General features: G+C 46.6%; 1 protein-coding gene across 8 annotated transcripts in view; it reads right to left on the reverse strand.

Moving 5' to 3' along the window:
• Positions 1 to 23126, reverse strand: part of fbrsl1 (fibrosin-like 1) — a 250091-nt gene that overhangs the window by 182671 nt on the left and 44294 nt on the right. For 7 of the 8 annotated variants that reach the window (XM_079746817.1, XM_079746816.1, XM_079746819.1 and 4 more), the window contains exon 2: positions 1164 to 1454. In XM_079746817.1, coding sequence (XP_079602943.1) covers positions 1164 to 1454 — 291 coding nt within the window. The remainder of the gene's footprint in view (positions 1 to 1163; positions 1455 to 23126) is intronic. The other variant, XM_079746814.1, reaches the window with a different exon arrangement.

The following is a 23126-nucleotide window of genomic DNA, read 5'->3' on the forward strand; positions in this document are numbered from 1 at the left end:
TCTGTTTTATCTGAAGCATTTGCATTTTAAATGGAGCACTTAGCAAAAACAACTATTAGAAAGCCAATTAAAAAAATACAAAACAAAACTATATTCGTTTGGAGACATATTTACACAGGCAAACACATCCAAAAGCACACACGCACACACACACACCCACACACACACCCATCTCTTCTCATTCTCAGCAGGACGGTGGTGTATGCAGGCCCCGGGGTGTGGAGTATTAAAACATCCATCCTTTTAAACAAACTGCTGGTAGATAAATGGACTGATTCACTGTGCCGGACTCACTGGACTCCAGCACTCTGTCTAATGGTGGGGGCGTGAGTGGCTGAGATGTGTGTGTGTGAGTGGCTGAGATGTGTGTGTGTGTGTGTGTGTGTGTGTGTGTGTGTGTGTGTGTGTGTGTACTTCTGTGTAAGTGTGTGTGAGGATGGGGGGTGGATTGCAGATAGAGCAAATGCCGTTATGTAGGCTCAGCAAAAACCCAGCATAGCAATCACAATTTACAGTTGATGAAAAAAAGCAAGGAGGAGCATACACTACAACTAAGAGAAAGCTTATGAAAAAAAATACATTACTTGAGATCAAGCAATAAAAGGAAAAAAAACGCCAGTGGCACCACCTCTGACAAACAGCAACATTGAAGTAACCACTTAAAGGTCACAGTGGAAGCAAATGTGGGTTAATGCACACAGTCATATGTCAAAGGTCAAACATCAGTCAGGAAGGCAAAAGGTTACTGCTTTTATTGACACGTGCGAGAGTACTAGTGAAAGTTTATAACCGCCTAAGCATGGCGGCACTGCACTTACACAACAATGTGTGACACAATCTATTATGGGCACTGCGAGAAGACAGACTGAACCTGTACAGCACTGAACAGTACAAACATGTACTGACTGCTTCAATAATAAGTGAGAGTAAGACCAAGACTTAAAATAAACCCAAGAGCAGAAAAACAACAATTTGACTGTATAATGCCTGACATCAGAATAAATTCTGACAAAAGACAGTGTGTCATCTCCGGAGGGCTCTCTGAGACGCCGACATCATCAGCCATCCGACTGTAACCAAAACACTGACGCAATGATACGCATATAGGTCAAAGGAAAGGGCCGCAGCGGGAGAGTAAAGAAAAGGGCCAGGCGACCACTGACCGTCTTGTTCTTCTTGGAGTAGGTCCTCTTCAGCAGCCTCTCGTTCATCCTGTCCTGCTCCCGCTGGGCGTGGGCCAGGAAGCCCTTCTCCAGGGGGTCCATGGCGGCCGGCACCAGGTTCTCCTCCTCCCCCTCGACCTCCCGCCGGACCTCCATCTCCTGCTCCGCCCGCGCCCCCGGCGCCTCCTCCTGCTCCGGGCCCAGCGCCTCTGCCTCTCGCTGCCTCTTGGGGGGTTTCTTCTCCTTCCATCGCTCCTTCTTCTCCTGCATCTTCACCGCTCCCGTCTTCTTCTGGGAGGAAGGGGGAGAGAGGGGGGAACGTTACGGCTCTCTGTTTGTTTGCACAAACAAAACTCTGTCTTAGTGTGTGTTCATACGTACGCACGCTTGCACACGCGCGCACGGTACCATGCGGCGCGTGCATGTCGGCAGAGTGACATCAGACACATCGGCTGTACTTTGTCAAGCAAAAGTCAACGTCGGATCCGCACGCACACACGCGCCCTGCGCACGCACACGCACGCACCCACGCACACCCCGCCCCCCCCCCCCCACACACACACACACACAAACACACACGTATAAATGTACTACGATTTTAGGTAATTGTGTCATTATCGATACATCATCCCTCTTTTAGACACACACTCATCTGCATTATGTTGGCCAAGCATCTGTGTACCTGAGCAAAATGTATTATAAATAGATTGTCTGTGGGACTGTCTAACCAGGTCCACCTGTTTCTCTTTATTCTACGCAAGTCTCTTTGGATAGGAGGGTCTCTTAAATGTTTGCAAATGAAATCTGATTAGACCCTTAAGATGAGTGTTGGATAATAGTCCTTTTAATTTACACAGAAGCAAAAGAAAAGAAAAAAACATGAAACAGGAAACAGAAAGCCAAGCTAACTCTGTAACGCTCTCTATTTGATCCTGTCAACAGTGGAACAATGCCTCAGTGGAGCCCATAATCACTTTAAGGCACAGATATGAAGAGCTTATAATATTAAGTGCTGCTCTCTCGTCCGTTGTCTTCAGCGCGCGGCTCCTCTTACAGCATTTCCAAGCAAGCCTCCCCTTTAACTAATCACCCACTTCACGACACGATTGGAGCCTGGCTAGAACTGCTGTTTATTTGCTGGAATATCAAACGTAGCTGTCCACCCGCTATCAAATTAAGCCACTGTTGGTTTTTCTGCAGTATGAGCAAGAAAAATATTAATTTGTTTTATAATAATATCGGTTGGTTGATATGTGGCTACACACCCCCATCCTCATACTCGACTAAACTCACACACGCGCACACAAACACGTGCACAAATGCACACATTCACACATGCACACGTACACACGCACCATCTGGACCAAGTTTCTCTTTGGGTTTAATATAGCTGCAATAAAATCTGTGTGTGTGATGATGCGATTGTGTTCGTCCTTGTCTCCATCTGCCTGTTGTTATTGTTTGTGTAGTAAATCAGACACTGGTACTTGTGATGAGCCCCAATCGGAAGTCACAGCACAGGTGGTCTCTGCTTGCATCAGCTAGCGACAGGTTAGCCCTGTCTGCTAGCTTGTCGACTCAGCTCAGGCCTGCCTCAGCCCTGTGGCGCGCCACTTCTGAATAATCAAATAATTGCCTCTGAGGAGAAGGGCTTAGCAGATGGCTAGAACATTAGCCAGATAACAGCTAACAAAACAACACATGCCCCTATTTCAACAATGGCTCAGGACTGACTCTGTTTTCAATGGAGCATCCCCAACAACCCAATCTCAAATGAACTACCTTACAGGGTTCTGTTGTGTTCCCATTACACCCTTGTCCTACGTCAACGACCATGACACTACCATGAGTCGTGCATGCATAACCCAGCTCTAAGGGCTAGCACGTCGACTGCATTACTGGCTGGCATCACATGCAGCATCCAGCCTTGTCCCTGGCCCTCTGATGCAACACATTCATTTCTCATGAGGGTAGCACTGGCAGGCTACTTGTCATACGATTCATTACCCAGACAGCCCATCTCTGAAGCGCCATTACGGGGACAAAGCGTCTCTCTCTCTCTCTCTCTCTCTCTCTCTCTCTCTCTCTCTCTCTCTCTCTCTCTCTCTCTCTCTCTCTCTCTCTCTCTCTCTCTCTCTCTCTCTCTCTCTCTCTCTCTCTCTCTCTCTCTCTCTCTCTCTCTCTCTCTCTCTCTCTCTCTCTCTCTCTCTCTCTCTCAGGTGTTTCCCTGCTCTCGATGGGAACCTTCATGCCAACAACACCATCAGCAGTCATCCACCTTCACAATGGATTGCCAGCTCAGAGTGAGTGATCTACCGCTCCCCCCCCCCACCCAGCTCCCTACCTCCCCACCCCTCTCTTATGCCTCCTAATTAATATACGCATGTGCTAAGAAAACAAACCTGGTGTGTAAGCTTTGGGATCAATTACACAGTGCAACCAGCAGGTAGCATCCTGCTAGCATTCCTCCTGCTAGAGGATACCCCCCCCCACACCAAACAAGGATGTCTCCTTTCTCCATACCCTTAACACATCAACAGTTTAGCATATTGCACCAGCAATTAAGAGGGGTCTTGCCCAATGCCCTGCGGTAAACTCAATGAACTGAGATGCACGCTATGTGTATCATGCTCTGGTTCTGTATTTGAAACAAATTCACACAACCCCCCCCACACACACACACACACAAACACACACACACACAAACACACACACAAGCACGTGCACACACACACACTATTGAATAATTGTTACAAACAAATAATTGTTACAAACAATAATTGTTTCTTGGTTTTGTAGCAGCAAAGCTTCTGTGATTATGGAGAAGGTAACTAAAGATAGATCTGTGCATCAGGGGAAATGGAAATCAGCCCTTGACAAGTAACATAGTAATGATCAGCAAACACATGTTCCCTCTCCAGCAACAAACAAGCTGATGCATTGTTTATGCAAACGTAAACACACATACAGAAAAACATATAACATATGCTTTGTAAACTGAGGTTATCAGGTACAACCATCTGGAGTTTTACATGAGAAGAAGAAATATGTATATATATATATATATATATATACAAACAAACAGAAAAAGAGAGAGAGGAACAGAGAGATAGAGAGATGGCGAGACAGAGAGAGAGAGATGGCGAGAGAGAAAGAGAGATGGCGAGAGAGAGAGAGAGAGAGAGGAACAGAGGAATAGAGAGAGAGATAGAGAGATTTCGAGACAGAGGAATAAACAGGAAGAGAAAAAAGAGAGGGAAAGAGTGATGAAGACAGAAAAGAGATAAAGGTAGAAAGATAGGAAGAACGAGAAAGGGGGCTGAAAAGTGCTCCAATCCCCAGGCGTTGTTGTCTGTTTGTTCATTTCCTTTCTTATCAACTAATAAACATTTACACTTGCCGTTTATTCAGCATGTTGAATTAAAATTGGACAAATTGCACCAAGCGATTACCTTCATCCTGCTCATTTTTCACAAACAGCACAGGGGGAAAAGAATAAGGAAAAGAAGGATTGAGTCAATAACTGTTGGAATGGAATTTTACCGGGCACGTGTCTGGTGAGAGTAGAGGCCAGAGGAGGAGGAGGAGGAGGAGGAGGAGGAGGAGGAGGAGGAGGAGGACAACGACGGAGTGAGATAAACAGGGAAAAAAGGGAGGATAAAGAAAGAGTTGAGGGTAGAGAGCAAAATTGCGTGTGCAGGCATGGAGAGAGGGAGGAGAAGTGTGGAGGAGGGTAAGGAGTCGGGGGGAGGGGGAGTAAGGGGGTAACAGGAGAGATGGTTCTGGTTTGACCCGGCCATGTTACCGTGGCAACAGCATGGGAGAGCTTTGTTACTGTTCCAGATTGCATGGCAGCCGTGAGCGTGCTTGTGTGTGTGTGCTTGCGGTCGGCGTGCGTGCGTGGGTGCGTGCGTGCTTGCGTGCGTGCGTGTGTGTATCATTCTGTGCCCATGCTTGTGTGAGCAGTGGTGTGTCTGTGTATTATAGTAGGTGGGCTTGTCAAATTGAATAAGCGTGCCTGCTGGTGTGTGAGTGTGAGTGTGTGTGAGTGTGAGTGCATGTGATTTGTGTAAAGGAGTGCAGGAAATGCAGCATTGGGGGTTTCGTGTCAACAATGTGGTAAGCGCATGGCTTTGCTCTGGCGCTCAGCTCCCAGAGGAGGCTTTACACATTCTGCTCAGAGAACTCCCACTGTTACCAGCCCAGGTGGAGAGACAGAGAGACAGAGAGAGAGAGAGAGAGAGAGAGAGAGAGAGAGAGAGAGAGCGAGAGAGAGAGAGACAGAGAGACAGAGAGAGAGAGAGAGAGACAGAGAGACAGAGTGAGAGAGAGAGAGAGAGAGAGAGAGCACGGGGGACATGCATAAATGAGAGTGAGAAAACTTAGAGAGCGATGGACAGAGAGCGATGGACAGAGAGAGAGAGAGAGAGAGAGAGAGAGAGAGAGACGTATGTCCGAGTACATCTACAGGTGTGTATGACTGGGGACACCGCTGGCCTCTGTGTCTTGCCCTGATTTAGACCGCACTGATTCAACCACTACTCTGCAGGACAAACACACCGACAGCACCTCTGGATGAATGGCTGATGTCTGTTTTAATCACAAATGGTTGAAAACAGCCAGATAGGGAATTAAAACTATGCCCCAACCATGGAAACAATACAACAGGTGAATTTGGTCACACTCATTTGAATTGTCTTTGTTGTCATCTGCAAATCTTTTGATCATTTCAACCACCTCTCTAACAATGTTATTATTCATTAGTTGTCTATTGAAGTTGCTCCTTTCGTATTCAGTAATAGAAACAGAACAAATCAATGAGCAAGTTGCTGGAGAGGGCAGTCTCATCAAAGAGATTCAAGCCTGTCTTCTGATTGGCTCTTCTGATTAGTCCCATCATATAAACGTGCTGTCCCATCAAAGCACTACAGTCACTGAAACTAAGCACTCCTATTCCCCAAACAAGGTAAATAATGATATACTGTGATTTTGTTTTATTTGTAATGTAGCACGCACACGCTCTTGCACACAAACACGTCAAATATGCATCACCACTCCGTTGTCTACACTTGCTCGGCCTCATAGGGAACCATTATAAAAGCCTCTATTATGGTGTCGTGTTCACACAGCCAGAGTTGTTTAACATCCACGCCTGCTCAGATTTTTCATTTTCCTTAACAGCGATCTATCATTCCGTGAGGTGGTTTGCCAGCCAGCCCCACACTAGGGAGTAAATTACCACTACATAGGAACCAACACACACCTCCATTCTGGATCCGCTGAGCGGGAAAGATTTGCAACACCACTTTAGAAATGTTGAGCTTGTGCTATTTATTTGATTATTTATTTTATTTGAGGTGTAGTTCTCGCTTCGGCTAGTGTGGATTTATGTGCATTCCGCTGGAGCGACTGTTGCTGTGCAAATTAACAGGCTCTTGGTGGGGTTGCTAAATCACTGTCTTGTCCTGATTTAGACCGCACTGATTTAACAACTACTGTGGCCCCTAGTTACCATTTATGGCCCCCCGCATCTGTTAATACAGCAGAGCAGGGCTGAAACGTCCACACGCGCAGACACAGCAGCACAAACACCTACACCTCCCCCCGACCGCTCCGCCACACGACCAACACAACTAATGCTTCTGTCAGCAATATCAAACACACCTTTAATTAACTTACGGCACACGCTTTCATCTCGCCCCCGCATGAAAGTGGGCAACACATATAATCAGAGGCCAATTTGCCTAGAAGTTGGGAGCGTGCTTGCGTGCGTGCATGCGTGCGTGCGTGCGTGCGTGCGTGCGTGCGTGCGTGCGTGCGTGCGTGCGTGCGTGCGTGCGAAAAGGAGAATGCATTTTAAGCCAAGCAGCTAATCAGCCCTCATGAACAAGAGAAAGCACACATTTCTACAGTGATCAATGTGGCTCGCCACGAGAGGATTAAATGAAGCAAATCCTTTCCTCTGTTGTTAATAGAGCTGCTGCCGCTGCATGTTGGTTTCCCTTCTAGGCCTTTCCCCCCTCGCTCTCGTCTGCTAGGCACTCTGAGTATAAGAGGACCAAGGGTCAGAGGTTTTGGGGTAAGCATGCAGAGGCCCAGGTGCAAAAGGCAGGTGGATTCCTTAGAAATCCTTCAATTGTCTCTTTCGGGTTAAGGTTAGCGCGATAGGTGTCAGGGTTTAAGTTGGGGAGAGGGTTAGGGTTGAGGTAAGGGTTAGCTTTTAGGTTGTGTTATGTGTCCGGGTTAAGCTGGAGTTAAGGGTTAAGTTAAGATTTATGTTAATGTTATAACTGTGCACTCCAGAGAATCAATCGGTTAATCCTAGCCAGGGCTGATCTGCCGCAGGTCAATACACAGACGCAATGTAATATTGTTAACACCTGCCCTTAAGCCTGTAGCCAAAATGAAATTCATTACAACAGTGTATTGACCAATATATTGACCAAACCTTTGCTCAAAGACGTTGACACGGTGATATAAATAAATAAAGTCTAATCTGGAAACAATGCACTGAGACCTTGGACTAACACGTGAGGCACAAAACAACAAACCACAACATAACTCTGTGGACATTCACCAGAGATCAGATAAGGGTGGCCTTTAACATCTAGCCTCCACACTCCGTCATTCTCTTCCTCCCTTGTCCTACCTGCATGGCATTTATCTACCGTCTCTCACAGAGCTTTGCGGATTGTCATTTCATTGTTCCTCAGGATAAAGGAGGACATTTATTTTCCAGTGAGTTATCAGAAGCAGACAATGACCTTACTGTCACCCCTAATACTAAAGAGTCAATTGTTGCCATATTATATCGCTCATTTAGTTCCCGTAATTTGTGTAATATAGAATAACATAAAGTAATGTTGGGAAAATGTTTTCATTATGTTTTCGATTTTACTCCTGATGAATGATAATGTCAAGGCATAATTAAGTTGTTTTTGCGGAAGGGATGTAAGTCCCCCTAATGACAACATGTGGCTACTAACAGATGGCAGTTACATTAGAAATGGAGAACTTCCACTTGGTTGTATTTGCCACGACTAATTAATTACTACATGTAATATCTGAAAGACAACAACGGTCAAGAAGGCATTCAGATTTGAAGACATTTTGTTTTGCATAATTCCATACAAAGCACCATATAAATAAACTTTTGGTTAATTGAATCATCGATTGATCTGAGCTGGTCTCAGTAGCAACAAAAAGCGACCACAAGGTGAAGGATTCCACTGATCTCTATGATGCAAAGAGACCAGCAGGGAATAGACAAATGGGGGGAATCTATGAAGAGATGCGATCTTAGAGTGGGCTTAAAGACAGATGGTTCTCACACACAAGGATGAAGGGAGGAAGACATGGAGAGAGCGAGTAGAACAAGATGAGCAAGGTTAGGTGGAGGACGGGATGAAAGGGAGGAACATGGATAAAATAAAGTTACAGAGAACAGGATCAAAGCAAAGCATTCAGCAGGAGGCTGTGAACCCCCTGGAATGAGACCATGGCACATCTCTGATACTCAGACAGATAGCCAAATTGAAATCAAACCAGCTGTTCACCATTCAAGCAAACTAGCTGTGCTCCAGTCAAGCAGAAGAAGCCAAGCGCACGAGAAGTGTTCATTTTGAGAATTATTTCTCTAGTACGGTTATTATTCTGCACATCTGCCAGGTTTCAGACGAACACTAATGTGAAAGGCAAGGAGGCTACACTGAGCAGAAAATGTGCTGTCAGAAAGCAGGGCAGAAATACCCAATAACTAAACTATTATGGCAGCCATAAAAAAATCTTCACAGCCTTTGGACGTTAAAACCAAACCTTCTCCTATAAATGCAGCTTTACAATTCGCCCTGTGTGATATTAACACTGGCTACGGCAAAACAAAGAAAAACACTGCTGCTGTTTTAAACAACACTTACTTAACAATTTTTATTTCTCGGAGGGGGGGAGCAAGATTTTACATCTTCAGGGAAGTGTAAAGACTTTAATTGCATTTGAGTGTAGTGCCAATAAACGTTTTATCAACAGTACACTCTAAAAGCCTAGCAAAACATCAGAATTGCAAATGAACGGTTTATTAAGATAGCTGAACTGCAGAGAATAGACTAATATTAAATGATGTGGAAGACATCTTTCTTAATATAATCAGTTACGACTGTATGCTCTGTGTATTAGTGTAGTTCTTTCTCTAGATATGTTGGAGTGACTTCTCTGCTGGATTATCCACTCACAAGTGAACAGCATTATGTATTCTCATGGCTTGCTTTCATGCTTATATATGGTTTCATCAAATTTGTGCATATTCCCAATGCTTGTCAAGCATGACAGACTGAGGTTTCTCCTTCAAAAAAGCACTGTTCAGGCCTGAGGCATCGACTCTTTTAGCTGGAAGAGGTTGGAACCTATAGCCGCACTCAGCGGCTAATTTGGTCAGGTCAATTTCAGAGATATCTACAGCAAAGCAAATATTCCTCGACACGGGTGACCTTTATCCTGGACTTGGTTGAATTCTTAAAAATGGACTGATGTTGTGTAAAACCGTTTCTAAGACGTATGAATTAATATGATGGAGGACCGTGTTGCAAGACTAGCTGTATTCAAAACACATCCGGGAACATTTACGCAGGGTTCTGTGGAGAGTTACCTTGAACAGATTAGCTGGTCTTCATTGGAGAACATTGCATGGTTTGCTAGCTGCTGTTAAGCTTACACTTTCCGGGCCATAAATAATCAAGCTGTCTAAAATCACATGATGTCCTTGCTTTGGAATGACAGAAGGTATATGTAACTGATTTACTCAACCAAAAGTTAGGATAAAAACAAAAAATGCTATTTATGCAGGGGATACAATAAAGAAACATCCTCGAAAAAATGCCCATAAATTATTTTTTGAGACAGTAGACATTTGGTTTATAATGGCAGAAAATCTGGTTCAGAGTGGGTGAAAAAAACATTCTGGTTATAGTTTTCTGATCTACATGAAGGCAGGAGTATGAAAAGATAGTATAAACATCTGCTTCCTTTTAGATAAAATGTGTATTTATTGGGTATAATATTAGTTAATTAGCTATGTAGCTATGATTGTGAGTGAGTGTGTGTGTGTGTGTGTGTGTGTGTGAAGCATGTTTAAAGGCGTGTGTGTGTGTGTATGTGTTGTGTGTGTGCATGCATGCGTGTTTCAATGCACAATTGTGTGTTTGTTATCCATGTGTAAAGGCGTGTGTGGGTGTGTGTGTGTGTGTGTGTGTGTGTGTGCGTGGGTGTGTGCGTGGGTGTGTGCGTGCGTGCATGCATGCGTGTGTGCGCGCTTCCATGCATGAATGAGTGCGTGTGTGTGTTTAAGTGGCACATGCAATGCTCGCCTTCTTGCGTAGTGTGTGTTTAGATATAAGTGGACAACTATGCCCCAGCGGGTGCATGATCACACACATGTGTGTCGTTCCTTATTTAGCCAATGTGTTTGAGGGATGAACTGGCTGCCATGGCGACACCATCTGGCCAACCACAGCTGGAGAGGCGGGGGGGGGGGAGTTGCCAATACAGGTGGAGAGATGTGACGTTAGTTCCAGCACTTCATGGATTTACCCGGCTTTATGCACAATTCAATAGGATTCGTCATGAAAGCATGTTTCTAGTTTTCCGTTCAGGTGTATATTCGATTACACTTTCAAGAAACACGTGAAACTACCACAGCTGGAAATGGTTGAGTACGCTTTCAACAACAGTGCAGGCAGCAATGAAAAGAGCGGTGATGAGGCTGTAGGAGAGTCCTTTAACTAAGTTAGGGCAGCTATTTATAGTCTCAAGCAGTTTTAAATTGTTTCAGGTCTTCAGTGTTGGGGCCTATTAGGGGGAGCTCGGTGCATTAGTGTGCAGCCTGTGGCAGTGTGTCTGCTGATGAGGCCGTGCATCATAAGCTTGCTGACTGGCTGTCTGACTGGCTGACTAGATGGCTGATTACCTGGGTAGTTGGCTGGCTGGTTGGCTGACTGGCTGGTTGGCTTGCTGACTGACTGGTTGGCTGGCTGGCTGGCTGGCTGACTAGATGATTGGCTGGCTTACTGGCTGGCTGGCTGGCTGACTTGATGATGGCCTTGCTTACTGGCTGGCAGGCCGATCAGATGGCCAACTGATTGGCTGGCTGGTTGACTGGCTGGTTGGCTCACTGGTTGGATGACTGGCTGTCTGGCCGACTGACTGATTGCCTGGCTCACTGGCTGGCTGGATGATTCACTACCTTACTGGCTGGCTAGCTGATTGCCTGGCTGATTGGATGACCAACTGATTGGCTGCCTGGCTGACTGACTGGGTGGCTGGATGGCTGTCTGACCAGCAGGCTCGCCACAGAGGAAGTGATGCAGGGTGTGAACCACCCACTCTCTGTGAGAGGAAGCTCCCTGCCTTTCCGCCCACACTGCGGTACAGAGCAGCTGGCCTGCTGTCCTGTATATGTCTCATTTTAACTCTGTATCCCCCTCCCTCTCACTCTAATAAAGCCCCTTTCACACACGGTTCCAGGTAAATTAATAGGATAACATTGCAGGACATTGTTGATTTACACAAATCACACATGCAGCTACGTTCAGGGCCGTTTCTGTCCTGCACAGATTCAGACATGTCATAGCAATGCCGGAAAGAAACTGTAGCAGGGGACGCTAATGCAACGACGAGGGGAGCTCCCTTAATTCGGAACATGTCCCGTGTTCTGAAATCATTGAGAATAAGAGCTTGTTTGCATACATAAGAAGCTGTACTGACGTTACTATCGGATCAACTGAAAAGCATTGGCGCATTAGGATAAACAATCCCTGATTTCATATAAGTCCTCAGCAGGGGCTTGAGATTAGTTTGGTAACCCTACACTTATGGATGCCAGCTGCCATTAAACTCGCGGACTGAGAGTAGCTCCCTATTGCTGAACCTGTCCAGCAAAAAACGGGAGTTTGTTTGCAAACATAAGAAGCTGTATTGATATTACTATCAGATAACCCTATAAGCATTAGTGCTTTGAGATAAACAGGCGCCGATTTTACAAACGTCGTCAGTGGAGTCTAGTCTATGTGAAGAGTTTTGTGTCCTACGACGTAACCCTTAGCCTTCACAAATTACCTTATACAGGAAATCTTCTGGGACTTTGCAGAGCAAGACTGCATGTGTGAACGGGGCTAGTCAAAGCCATGTTCCTGCTCTTCTCCCATTGGCTGAGCAACAAGAAGTCTCTATAAATGTCTCATGTGTCATCTTGTGATGATCTGACAGTGTCAACAAATCAATCTGTCAGATTCTTCCTCTAGAGGTTTGCAATGAGAAAGGGTGCCATTCACACACACACACACACACACACACGCACAGGCACAGGCACACGCACACACACACGCACACACGCACACACACACAGGTACACACACGCACACAAGCACACGTGCACACACACACACCAAAGACCAACCAGCTGGATAAAGAGAGACGATTATCCTGAACCACTTAAATATTCCACAGAAACAGTTGAACCCCGGTCCAGATCTCTCTTCCCATCTCAAAGCCTCCAAATCTTCCAGTCATTCATCCCTCCCCCCTTACCCCTGGGTTTCCACAGAAGGCAAATCAAAGCCAAACAAACACACTGTGAGCGCAGCTCCCCACTGCTGACTCGCCAAAAAAAAAAAAAAAAAACGAGACGGAAGCCTTTCTGTTGACGTGGAGAGGAGCGTTTCCTGCTGAGGCGGGGGTTGAAGTGTGAGCACCTGGCTTTGTTCCCCCAGCAGGGAGCTGACAGGAGGAGCTGGGAGGGGCCGAGGTACTGGGGCAGAGAGGGGAGTACGCAGATGTGTACAGGTAAATCTAGTACCAACGAGCACTCCTACCTGCCTTATATGGATAATAACTTTGCATTCTAAGTAAGAACATTATTCCAGAACATTAAACTCCTTTATTATGAAGAGATTGACTATACAGGTTGTTGTGCCAGCTTAAAGTCCTGGGTTTTATTCCACGGCCCGCTCCTTACTGATAGGGTTAGGGTTAGGAATTGAAATTGGGAATCACTGCTGGACACTGTCTGGTGATGTGTATTATGCTGTTTTGGTCTTATACGTGTCGATAACTGTGATACCTAAACCTTGATAACACATACAATCATGATGCCGGCTTCTAACAGCAGGAGGAGATCACCGCTGCCGCTTTTGAACAGGAGGCAGGAGAACTGCCGCAGAGAGATAAAGAGATCTTGACAGAGACAGCAAAACAAGCCCTCCTTCCAAACCAGGGCGGCCTCAACAGCTCTACGCTCCACTGTGTTCAAGTGGAGTGTGGTTAACTGTCTGGTGGTTAATGCCTAATTCAACTGTCTGCTCGCTCTCTTCCTCTCGCTCCTTCTTTTTCCATCCTCGTGCTCCGTCTTCTCAGCAGCCCATCTCCTCCGTTCTTCATCCATTTAAACCGAGTCCTTCACCACTTCTTATTCACCTGACGTCCAGGCTTCCTGCCTTAAGGTGGTCTGCCCTCGTCAGACACACACACACAACCACATACACACAAACGCACCCGCACACACACACATACACACACACACACACACACGCATATGCCTTTAGTCCATTCTAGGTCACACTTTATCCTCTCATACGTTCACCTTCCTCCGGCTTGGCGTCCGTCCCAGATCTCTCCCTCTTTCTCCCTCCCCCCCCCTCTCTCTCCTCATCCTCCTCCTCTTTCACCCCCTCTTCCTCTCTCCCTCCTGCTCAGTCACCCTCTCGCCCCCGCTCTGCAGTGTTAAGTGTGTAATGTGCTCGTGTGGCACATGCAATTACAGCAAGAAGGGGGCACACCCCTGAGACCTCCCTATCTAATGATGAGCCCCCCCCCCCCACACCCCTCCATCTCACAGCTCTCATTGCAGATTTGAAAATAATGACGTGCGTGAGGCAGAATCTAGAAGCTGGAATGGTCCGGAAGGTGTGACGCAGTAGTGTAATGTTTGACAGAGGAATGAAAAATACTTTGTTCGGAAGCAGGGTATTCAAAAGTTGTGTACGATGAAAAGACTCAATGTGAGTGGTTTTTGATAAAAGCGTCTGATCCATTTCTAAATAGTTAATAGTACGCTGCACAGTTTCGGTCAGGCATTTGCTTTAGGTTGAAACAAAGCATATGTGCGCAATAGTAAAATCACATCTAGAGAAAGGTACAAAACAAATACAGTGGGCATGGTCTGACAAACGTAATTTCCTTATTTATATTCTCTGCTTTCAAAGGCAAATAAAGTAAAGTCAAGGAAACAGTGGGATTGATAGCTCCAGGCTGAAGCCTTATTCAACACAGTTATGCTGGGCCGCAGTTCATTCAGCCTTTGGCTTTTCTGAGTCATACATCTACAAGTAAAATCCCTTGCGTATTAGATTAATATTCTCACTCGACCTACCTGCATGTCTTCATAATATTTACGATACAGCAGAATTGAACCTCTTCAAATGCACCGCGGGTTGTGTGGTGGGAAAAACTGAATTTCAAACCATCTGTGACGTGATGCAGGGATGCAAAGCATGACGAGGAGGAAATGCTCCTAATCATCACATTTGACACCCACACAGACACACGCACACTGGCACCCGCACCCACACGCCCACACACACACACACACAGCCTGCCAGTCATTTCTCATTGCCCCCCCTGTGCAGATCCTTGACCAGGATAGCAGGATACATGTTTGAGGAAGAAGCGGTCAAGCTGTAACATAATTACACGGGCAAATCATCAACTGAGAGAGCTGACAGCAATACAATTACCTCCAAGCTCTCTCCGGCCTGCAGGCAGCATGCCACCGGCAATACCAGGACAGAGGGGGAGGGAGGGGGAGAGAGAGAAAGGGAGGGAAGGAAGGAAGGACGGACGGACGGACGGACAGGAGGAAGGCAGAAAGGAAGGGAGGGAAGGGGGGATTTGAGGAGGCGAGAGAGAATAAAAGAAACGGGAGGGTGGGGAGAGCGAGAGGGCGAGAGACAGAGAGCTAAAAGGAGGTATCAGGCCGAGAGCAGGAGAGGGAGAGAGAATGGAGGGACGGAAGGCAAGAGAGGAACAATGGAGGGAGAGAAAGGGACAGCCCTATGGATCTGAGCAGCCTTCTCTTCCTAACCCATCCCTATATATAATCATCTCTTTAACAGGTAGAGGGGGATGGCGAGGTGGCATGCAGGTGGTTACGGTTGAGCTAGGGGTGAGACATCCATTATGAGTAACACAGGCCTTGGCTCCTCACCATGCGGGTTAAAGATAGAGAGAGAGAGCGGGTTAAAGATAGCGAGAGAGTGGGTTAAAGATAAAGAGGGATTGGTTTAAGGATCCCGCACGCCCACCCAGAGTCAAGGCTGACTATACTGGCTGGATGACAGCCCTCTTATTACGGATGTGCATAATGATTTCAGGTAATCATATAAAGAGATAGAGATAGAGAGATATAGATATATATATATATATGTTATATTTAAAAGAGAGAGAGAGAGAGAGAGAGAGAGAGAGAGAGAGAGAGAGAGAGAGAGAGAGAGAGAGAGAGAGAGAGAGAGAGAGAGAGACACTGCAACTCTGTATTGCCAGTCTGCCTGCCGCTTTGTCGTTCTCATTCATGTTTTCTATGTTTACGAACCCTTATAACCTGTTGCGTGTATATGTTTTATCATCCGTTCTGTACACTTTCTCTAACCTTAAAATAGCACAACCTTTACCCAAATCAATACTTTAAATTCTGTTGTCTATGGCGATGACAAAGCTGCCGGCATGAGAGAAACACTGTGAGGGTTTCCATTTCCGCTGCTGCTTAGTTTCTTTATCAGGGATAATTAATAAAAACACCTGATTAAAATGGGATCAAAGAAAATTTAATTCTAACCACCAAACAAATCATAGTACTAGTAAACAAGAATGCAGATGTGTATTTAATTTAACAAACTGTGGAGCTTGATTAAAAAAGGAATTGGACAGCACACAGTTTTGTTTTCACTTCTACAACATGTCCGGGTACTACCACTCAATGTTGAATTATGGATGTGGATTGATTGACACGTGTCTGCAGATGCAGAACCATCAAAACTGCAGTTTTGATATACTTAGGAAGTATAGGGACTACAGAACTGTTGGAATGTGGAACTATGTGGTGTGTGTGTGTGTGTGCGTGTGTGTGTGCTTGGGCGTGTGTCTGTTTGAGCATGTGTGCGTCTGAGCGTATTGACCTCCCTCCATGGTATGTTAAAGTTTAACAGTAACAAACATTGAGCTGAAACCATTATATCTGTGCTACTTTTATGATACAGTGGGTGACCGGGGATGTAATGTGACAGAAAGAGTGAGTAAGCGAGTTAATGAGTTAATTCATGAATTAGTTATAACTATATCACGATAGCATGCATTTCATCCCTTTAAGATTTGTTCCAACCAATTCCTCTACATATTTTCACCAAAGCCTTCCCTTGCTTCTGCCAAAAAATAAACATCATTTTAAATGATGAGCGTCTAAGGATTAAAACCCACCAGCTCACAACTCAATCAACTCAGTTCTCGCTCACTCAATTTGCTCTGTGGATAGAAACCGTAAGATCTGAATGTGAACAAAAGAAAAGGTTCCCTATGTTGTAACGAAAGCACCCCCCCATACACGTGTGTGTGAGTGAGGGTTCAATTGTGTGTGTGTGTGTGTGTGTGTGTGTGTGTGTGTGTGTGTGTGTGTGTGTGTGTGTGTGTGTGTGTGTGTGTGTGTGTGTGTGTGTGTGTGTGTGTGTGTGTGTGCTTGCACATCTGAGCACACACCAGACGAATCAGCAATGGCTGTGTGTCTCCCCGTCTCCCTAAATTCAAACGCAGAGTGAAAGGCACGAATGGCATTATGGGACTATCGAACTACGATGTTCAAAGTCTTGGTTATGTAGCCACATGTAATACATAGTGTGTGTATGTGGCATGATGTGTTCTGATGGGGGTTGTTTTCACTTTCCCTTCATAGTTTGAGGTCTGCTTCATGTCAATGCGACGCTGAGGAAACGGAAATGAGCATCACAGATCAAAACCTGAGGCGGGGAAAATTGCCAACAGACAATTGATGTTTGAGTGACAGGAACAACAAACCGGGCTACTGGAATGTTCTCTGTGCTGATCCTTGTTCAGCCTCCGTTGATAAGAGGTTGGTGAAAAACGGATGGTGTTAAATGTTGATCCTAGATGCCTCGGAGGATTGTTTGATTCAGTGAAGTGAAACATAGCTTAGTTAAGAGAGCTGTGCGTTGTAAGTTACAGTCGTCTGGTCCCTGGCCACTTTGTGGCATCTTTTAGGGCGTTTCCTCGATGGGTAGGCTTTGGTGATCCAGCCCAGTACCTTTGGGCAGGACTCTAGTCAACACGCAGTCCTGCCCTTGTATATCTTTATATTACTGATAAAAAAAGCAGCTACAATTCTAAATATAGGCAATGTTAAAAATAATCTTGCATCAGTCTTTCCTTTCTACCTTCCTTCTTATTTGTCCTCCTTTCTTTCTGGGGTCCAGTGGCCGTAATTAGTCACTCTGGACCAGGCAGGAAGTAGAAAGGGCTTCCCCCTCGCACTTCCTGCTTGGACTTGGAATGAAAGGAAGTGGAAAGCCCCTGCCTTGGTTCACCTGCAGCCTACCTTGCGGTGAGGCTGAATCTGCCGCCGCATGATGCCTTGCTCCAAAGCACATAAGAAATGAACCAGACACAGGGATCTGTCAGGCAGCTGAATGGACACTGTGGGGTTACATTGTGCCGGGTTCATACAGAGTGGGCGAGCTAGTGCGAGAGTGACACAGAGAGAGAGAGAGAGAGAGAGAGAGCGAGAGAGAGAGAGAGAGAGTGAGAGAGAGAGAGAGAGAGACAGAGACAGAGACAGAGACAGTCAGAGAAAGAGAGAGAGAGAGAGAGAGAGAGAGAGTGAGAGAGAGAGAGACAGAGACAGAGACAGAGACAGAGACAGAGAGAGAGACAGTCAGAGAAAGAGAGAGAGAGAGAGAGAGAGAGAGAGTGAGAGAGAGAGAGACAGAGACAGAGACAGAGACAGAGACAGAGACAGAGACAGAGAGAGAGACAGTCAGAGAAAGAGAGAGAGAGAGAGAGAGAGAGAGAGTGAGAGAGAGAGAGACAGAGACAGAGACAGAGACAGAGAGAGAGAGAGCAGGAGTAGCGGCGGGGTCGGACATGGCTGAATAACCAGGAGCTGGGTCTGGTCGGGTGCCATGTCGCTAGAAGAAAACAGCTGTCAAGTCAAGGCGAGCACATGAGCACAGCATATCTATGACTGGAACAAACACATGACTCAATGGTAACGTGAAGTTGACCGACGACTCCCTTGTCGCCGGGACAACAGAGAGCCGTGGGAACGTGAGCCGTTAAATTATAAGGAAAAATCATTTCTTTCTTAAAAACGAAAAAACAAATGAGGAATTAAGATAGGAAGCGGAGTGGAGAGGAGGGAAGTCATAAGGTCCTCGTCGTCTAAGGCTCACCGGGCAAACAAAGGGCGAAAGTCAATATTGGAGAGAGCAAACAATTATGTTTGCGGCCGGTGTTCTCTGTAAACTCCCCATGTCAATCAGCCATTAAACATGTCGTACATTTCCGGGGGCAAACTCTGGCTCAAGCAGCTCGGCAGGCTAATGTAGGCGTGGGAGAGGTCGTTGGTGCTTTACCGCGCAGGAAATGTACCCGTACCTCCGGGTTTTACTATGCCATTAGGAAGCAGATGCTTTCATCCAGAGCGACTTACAGTACATACAATCAGATGCCTGTACTTTAAGGAGCAGGTAGGGGGTGAGGGCGTCTTGCTCAAGGCTGCCTTCTGCTGAGGCTAGAGACTGAAACTGAAGAACTATGAGTCAAACATCCCACCCTACCCCACACCATCCTGCCCTCCTCCCGACTTGATACTGGTTTGATGCGGTTCTGATCCAGCTTTCCGATGGGTCTGACAGGTTCACGAGAGGACTGGAAACCCCCTTACCCCCCTACCACCAGGGAGAGCTGTAGGGAAAGATCAACCCCCCCACCCCATCACGATGACATATTCTCTCCATGAAACAATGTCTGCCATGGGTCTGATGCTTCTTATTAGAACACTGACAGCACAGACACACACACACTTTTCATGTCCTGGAAAGACATAACGACCTAACCACAAAATCTATTACCCTGCCAAAAAGACTGGTTCAGTCTTTCCACTAGGGGTTTATATGAGAGAGAGAGAGGGAGAGAGAGAGAGAGAGAGAGAGAGAGAGGGAGAGAAAGATGGATGGATAACCTCACTGTGTGCTGTTTGTGTCTGTGTGTTTATGTTTTCACAGGGACGCAAAAAAAAGAGGGCTGGCAGCTCCCGTGTGTCTGGGATCTGCCAATATAAACCAAGGCCTTGGCTGACCTGGATTACAAACTCTTTACACAACTAACTTTATTACAAGCCGCTGTAAAAGTAATGTTCCTCTCTCTCTTTCTCAGTCGCACGCACGCACACGCACACGCACACGCACGCACACGCACACGCACACGCACACGCACACACACAGTTCAAAGACCATCAAATTGAAAGAAAAATATATCCAGTTCACACTCTTGGGAACCGCTCTTAATGTCCTTCACAAGTCACTCCTTCTTCCTCTCTCTAGGTATCTGGGCCTCTCTCTCTCTGTTTCTCTCTAGGTCTCTATCACACCATCACACACAACCTAGTTAATGATATCAGGGCAGAGACAAGACCACCCCCCCCCCCAATCACATCGTCCCTGTCCCACTATCCGGGGACTCCGTATTCAAATGGCCTTATTAAAACCACAAGCTGCCATACTCTGTCCCTCGTATTTCACCACGGATCACCTCATTTGATTCACATTACACTGTAACGGCCTGCTCTGAAATACCCCCCGTCCCCTCCCCCCACAGCCCCTTCACTTACCCTCTTACAGTGGTGGAGGGGTTGTCAGTGTCACAGTTGGCTGCTCTCCCACCCTTCACATAAAGACCTGTGGTGGTAGCCCCCCAGGGGGCTGCCACCAGATTCAGGCCTCCCCAACAACCGCCCCCCCCCGCCGGCACAGCTGGATGTGGGTTACGGCTCAGCTCCACCACCCTCCTCTCCATCCATCACTAGACGGAGCCCAGATATAGCCCCCAGATCTCCTCCTTCTCCTCTATATTTAGACACCCTCCCGTCCTCTGCAGGCCCCTGGCTGAGCAGCACGGGTCAGTGGATCTTAGTTTAGCCCGCTCGGAGAGTCACATCGATGGGTTTGTTATGTAATGAAAGAGAGACCGGGGGCTGTTTCACGGTCCAGCCCTTCTGGAAACACAGCAGGGGCTGCTATAATGGTCCACAGGGCACTTTAAATGCTAACTATTTGATATTTGGAATTTAATTTTCAGGGACGGCAGGAGACTAACAGCTACGATATTCGACCCCTGGGCAAATCGCTACTGGGTTCGAACATCAATGTCCACAAGTCTACCTGCAGGTAGCCGAAGGCAAAACACCCACCGTCTCCCCATAACTTATTTATCTACAAATTCAACAGGAGTCGTTTTGGGCAGAAAGGTCTGTATGTGTAGCTAAGTATCGTCGTTTTCATGCAGGAAAACCTGAACAATGACGCACACCAATCTCAATTATGACTGAGAGACTTCAGGAAACACAAGAGGATCCCAGCTTATTCATTGTACTACATTGAGATGCTTTAGCATCTTCCCAACTAGCATATGTATAAATGGGACAAAACTTTTTAGAAAAATGGTGAAAAGCAGCAAAGGCTGGACAAAATGTTTTAAGCCATTCTAGACTGCCTCTGCCAATATCCCAGACCACTTAACCCACATGTCCTTTCGTCTTTTAAGGACTGAAGCGAATAACGTTACACTGACATTTGGCTCCGGCAGAAAATATTGCTTCTCAAAATGAGTCCTTTGCGAGAAAAAGAGAATGCCCTTCTGTTTCTTAAGCCACACCATCACTCCCTCAAGTCACCTTGAAATGTTACCCTTTTTAAGATGCTGGGGAAGTGGCAGACACCAGACCCTGGACAAAAAAAGCTTTCATCATAACTTTAACAACCAGGCATGGGAGAGATTGAAACAGTGACTGTGAGGCCATGTCCCCAGTACACCAGATACATTTGAAAATGGTGTCAGAAGTTCACACTTGTCCAATGCAAGTGCTTTTCAACAGATTATGAACCATATTTTCTTCTTTCAGTTCATACCTTTTGTGCACGTTCAGCACACAACAGATAAAAGATGTTCAGCCCCACCCCCTTCTAGCTACGCTAGCTGGCTAGCTGGCTAACTGGTTCCCCCCACCCAACACGTAATGAGGTTGGATCCAAGGAAACGGATCAATGCTGATGTGACAGCAGGGGTCAAAGGTCGACGTGACCTTTGAGCATCTGTCGGTGAGCAAGTGGGCGTGGGAGACACATTATAAGTGTGTGTACACCAACAAGCATGTGCGTGCGTGCGTGTACATGTGTGTGCTCATGTGCGTGCGTGCGTGCATGCGTGCGTTCGTATGTGTGTGCAAGTGTGTTGGCCCAACCGGGCTGCCTCTGTCTGTATCTGTACGTATGCGCGCGTGCATGAGAGTGCATGTGAGCGCGCTGTTAAACGATAGTGTACCTGTCATTACTCAGGCAGTCAAAAAGGTAATTACTGTTTCGAAACATTGACTCATTACAATATGGAGACAAATGGCTTCTGTGTGCCGCGTGAATCATTGACAGCATAATAACAGACCATCTGCCCCCCGGAGGCGTTGAGCACCATACATTTATCACACGCCACACGCAGGCATTACGTAATGGCACGACACCCATATTATTTCACTTACAAATGAGGTCGATGGTGATCTCTCCATTGGAAGCCATCCGCATAGCCTCTGGATAAGATGTGGATAAGTACTGATAATACCTGCAGGGGAGGTATTATGGGACAGAGAGGTTATCCAGAGTCCACTGCCAGTTTACAATATAAAGATAATACCCTGCCAATTAGTCACTGTTCACATGATGCATGCGTGTGAAGTGAAATAGACGGATACAAAGTGTATGCATCATGCGTGTGAGGGACACAGAGTCTTGCCCGTCCCCTCCCTCCCCCCATGTAAAACACCTTGGTTGCCTTTTGAAAGCGCTCTGTAAATCCAATGAGTTCCAATTATTATGCAGCACATACACTGCATATTTTCTATGCCGACAGCATCGTAACTGAGTGTGTGCGCGCATGTGTGTGCTGTTGAAACCTCTGACAGCTTGTAGCCGCTAAGTCTCAGTGCTAATCGCTGCTTTAGTGGCATTTGGCTGCCGCCGCCACCTTGGCAAGTTAGCATGAAACCCGACGTGTTGCCATCGTGACACATGAATGCACTTCCTTGTTGGGCAGCACCAAGGTTCCTCTGTCGGGGCGGGTGCGGGGTGGTGTTGTGGGGGTGGAGGGCGGGTGGTTAAGATGACATGCCGCCTGGGAGGGAGTGAGGATGCCTTGGGGAGCTGCGGCTTCTCATGCGACTTCATGGCTGCAGGAAACGCAGGCTTAGTTGGAACACGCCCATTCCCCCGCACATACACTTTAGGTGCCTCACACACACACACCCACTAAGACACACAAACACACACACACAGATACTAAGACACACAAAAACCCACACTAAGACACACAAACACACAAAAACATGCACACCCAAAGACACATGCACACACATACACAGATGCCAAGGCAAAAGCACATACACATTAAGTAACACCCACAAACAAACACACCCGAAGACATCCAAACACACTCACACACAAAAACACACTTACCACTACACACACACACACGCACACACACACAAATGTCAGCTCACCGCCCAGACACCTCACCTGCCCCGGCCCAATCCCCACCCAACCACACACACACACACACACACGTACCACCCACACATTCAAGTACCGCTAC

Source organism: Pollachius pollachius (assembly GCF_949987615.1).
Source record: "Pollachius pollachius genome assembly, chromosome: 1".
Lineage (NCBI taxonomy): Eukaryota > Metazoa > Chordata > Actinopteri > Gadiformes > Gadidae > Pollachius > Pollachius pollachius.